This window comes from Formica exsecta, unplaced genomic scaffold (assembly GCF_003651465.1).
Source record: "Formica exsecta isolate Colony F162 unplaced genomic scaffold, ASM365146v1 scaffold342, whole genome shotgun sequence".
Classification (NCBI taxonomy): Eukaryota; Metazoa; Arthropoda; class Insecta; order Hymenoptera; family Formicidae; genus Formica; species Formica exsecta.
This window is the reverse complement of record NW_021850674.1, coordinates 387,214-390,332: the sequence shown is the minus strand read 5'-3', so window position 1 is coordinate 390,332 and position 3,119 is coordinate 387,214. Positions and strand designations below refer to the sequence as shown.

The 3,119-nt window shown below is 33.5% G+C and overlaps 1 protein-coding gene across 1 annotated transcript; it reads right to left on the bottom strand.

The window, feature by feature from the left end:
* Positions 1–1,175: 1,175 nt before the first annotated feature.
* LOC115238501 (protein GVQW3-like) lies at positions 1,176–1,646 on the bottom strand. Its single transcript, XM_029812398.1, has one exon. It carries the CDS (start codon positions 1,644–1,646, stop codon positions 1,176–1,178), a length of 471 nt encoding a protein of 156 aa, XP_029668258.1.
* Positions 1,647–3,119: the final 1,473 nt, after the last annotated feature.

Below are 3,119 nucleotides of genomic sequence, written 5' to 3'. Positions count from 1 at the left end.
TCATTTTAAAATCAAGTTATTATCAATTTTTTCCTATTTCTTCTCTAATAATAAATGTAAATATGCGTCAAATTTTTTAGAGTTTTAATTTCTCTGCTAAAATTTTATTCGTTAAATAAAAGTTAAAATCAAAATTACCATTATCATGATTGGTACGTGCAAACATATGTATAATAAATACATAGTATTTATCATATTGTGTTAGATAAAGTAAATCAATTTTTATAGTTCTATATGGAAGAATTTTTTCAAAAATCTCGATCAAAAGCGTATTTATTTTAATATGTACTTGCATTACGATTTCTTCTCTTTTTATCCGCTATATATGAAGTATAAACTGCGCTTCACAGACAATTACGTCCGTTACAAAGAAATATGAAACAACAGGAGAGAAAAAAGTTAATCATATATTCTGTCTACGCGTGGGGATGCCCCTTTATGCTCGCTATCATTTGTGACATCATGGAATTTGTGGGCGTACCGAAACTGTCTCGATCGGATGTTGACAATTGGTTTTGGTTTTCTAGTACATAAATGCCACTGACAGATAATTCACTAACACTTAAATTAAAGATTAAAGATAATATAACTATAAGTCCATTTTTTGTCGAAATTAAAAATATGTTTTATACGTTTCATACTCTTTCATACTCTTATAAAACGCGATTTAATATGAGAAGCAATAAGATATTCATGTCTTTTATCATATTTTCAGACAAAATGGCATATTTATTGTTTTTTTATGGGATTAACACAATCTTTATTATCAGTAGCATTTGCTTATTTATTTGTATGGCACAAAATAGTGCGCACTACAAAATGGCCATTGCTCATCATCTGAGAGATTCGGAGAACCGGCGTTATAATAACAACAAGAACTGGTATGTAAGTAATATCCTTGCATTGATGATAAATTAGCGATATCTTTGCATCGATGCGTGATACATTATCTTATTAATAGAATATATACCTTCTGTAAAAAAAGTATCCGGAATTTTTAAATAAAATACGATCTACTTATTTAATCATCAAAATTTATATTGTCGCTTTCAAAATAGGCCCCATCCGAGGCAATACACATATGCCAACGCTTAACCCAATCTTCAAAACACTTTTCAAATGCTGAAGAAAAGGTATTGCCTTCAGCTCCTTCTGCGAATTCTTTTTTATGGCTTTTATCGACTCAATTCGAAGCGCCATTCCGATGATTGTTGACTTGTTTCCATGTCGTACTCATAAACCCATGTCTCATCATCAGTTATGATGCGTTTTATAAAGGTAGATTCACTAGAAGCTCGCGAAACCATCTCTTCAGCAACCATTTTTCGATGGGTTTGTTGCAAAAAATTCAGCTCTTTCGGAACAAGTCGTGCAGCGACGCATCTCATGCCCAAAACTTCAGTCAAAATGTTATGCACGGATATGTGAGACATTTGCAGTTCATGAGCCATCTCTCTAACACTCAGGCGACGATTTTCGATGACTATTTTCTTGATTTTTTCGATGTTTTCATCAGTCGAAGTCGTTGAAGGTCGGCCGGAAGGAGGCAAATCATAAACAACTTCTCTGCCTTCTTTGAATGCCTTATACCAATCGTACGCTTGCGTTTTCGAAATGCACGACTCACTATAGGCTTTTCCTAACATTTTCAACGCTTCGGCACATGAAATTTCGTTGGCAACACAAAATTTAAGACAAATTCTTTGCTCGACAATTTTTCCATTGTAAAAATCGCAGAACACACTTGAGGTCGACTGACATAAACAGCTGCTGTAAACAAACTGGATGACAGATCGCGCTCAAACTCAGCATGACAATTGGGTGCAGTGGTGCTAATTTCACCAACAAATTTTTTTTTCAATACATGTACCGCGGGACTTTTAAATGAGAAATTCTGGGTACCTTTTTTACAGAAGGTATATGCTAAAATATCAATAAATAAAAATTTATCAACAGCATTATATTTATTTTTAACAAAAGATAAAGAAAAAGAGAGAGATATTATCATTTTGAGACGAGTACATGCATGCACATAAATACGCACACACATACACACACACACACACACATCTTTATGTGGCAGTGTGTTTTTATAATTAATCTTAAAGAAACATATACAGAGTGTCCTAGACCATCCGTACACCCCTTTTCTTTTAAAAACTAAGCATTTTAGAGAATAAAAACGTTTTGAACAAAAATTGTATGGTTTTGAGGGGAACATAAGATGGTGTCATTGGTTTGACCTTGGATGGCATCGTTAAGGTCAAGTCAAGGACATCTTTAATTTCTTAAATAGAATCTCCTGCATCTTATGTTCCCCTCAAAACCATACAATTTTTGTTCAAAACGTTTTTCTCTAAAATGCTTAGTTTTTGAAAGAAAAGATGTGTACGGGTGGTCTAGGACACCCTGTATATTGCCGCCGCGGTAAAAGTTCACCTACACTGGTAAATGAAGAAATGGGTTTTCTCGAACTAATTATCATTAATTATGATTAATTATAATTAATTATGATGATTACAGGGGTTTAGAGGAAGGGGAAATTAGTTAAAACCGAAAAATAAAATTCTTGCAATCTTGCAAACCCATTTTAAATTTTGCAAATATAGACCTCGTCACACCGAAAACACCGGGCAATGGGTATGGACCTCACTTCGCGTGGAAAGTTGTAAACCCATGTGAAGTTTTACAAATATAGATTTTGTAACACTGAAAGCACCGGGTAATTTTAATTTCAAAACTAAAATTAGGTTTGCGTCAGGTTAGAATTTTTTCGGGATGAGGGTGCAGGGAGAGGAGCGGAGCCCCGTCCACGTGTTGGATTTATTACACATAAATAAATGAATCTGCTAAGATATGTTTTATCAAATGTACAAGGTGTCAGAAAAATTACGTTTTATATTATTTGGTTTTAACCGATTTTCCCCGCTCCCAACTCCCTATAATCATCATTATTAATCATAATTAATGATAATTAGTTCGAAAAAATTTATTCCTCCATTTACCAATGAGGTGATTTATAATTAGGTGAGCTCTTATATCGCCGCCGCTTCAATCGCGCCATTTCAAGAAAATTTGCGTAAAAATAATAAATTAATATTAAAAATAAAGAAAAATGT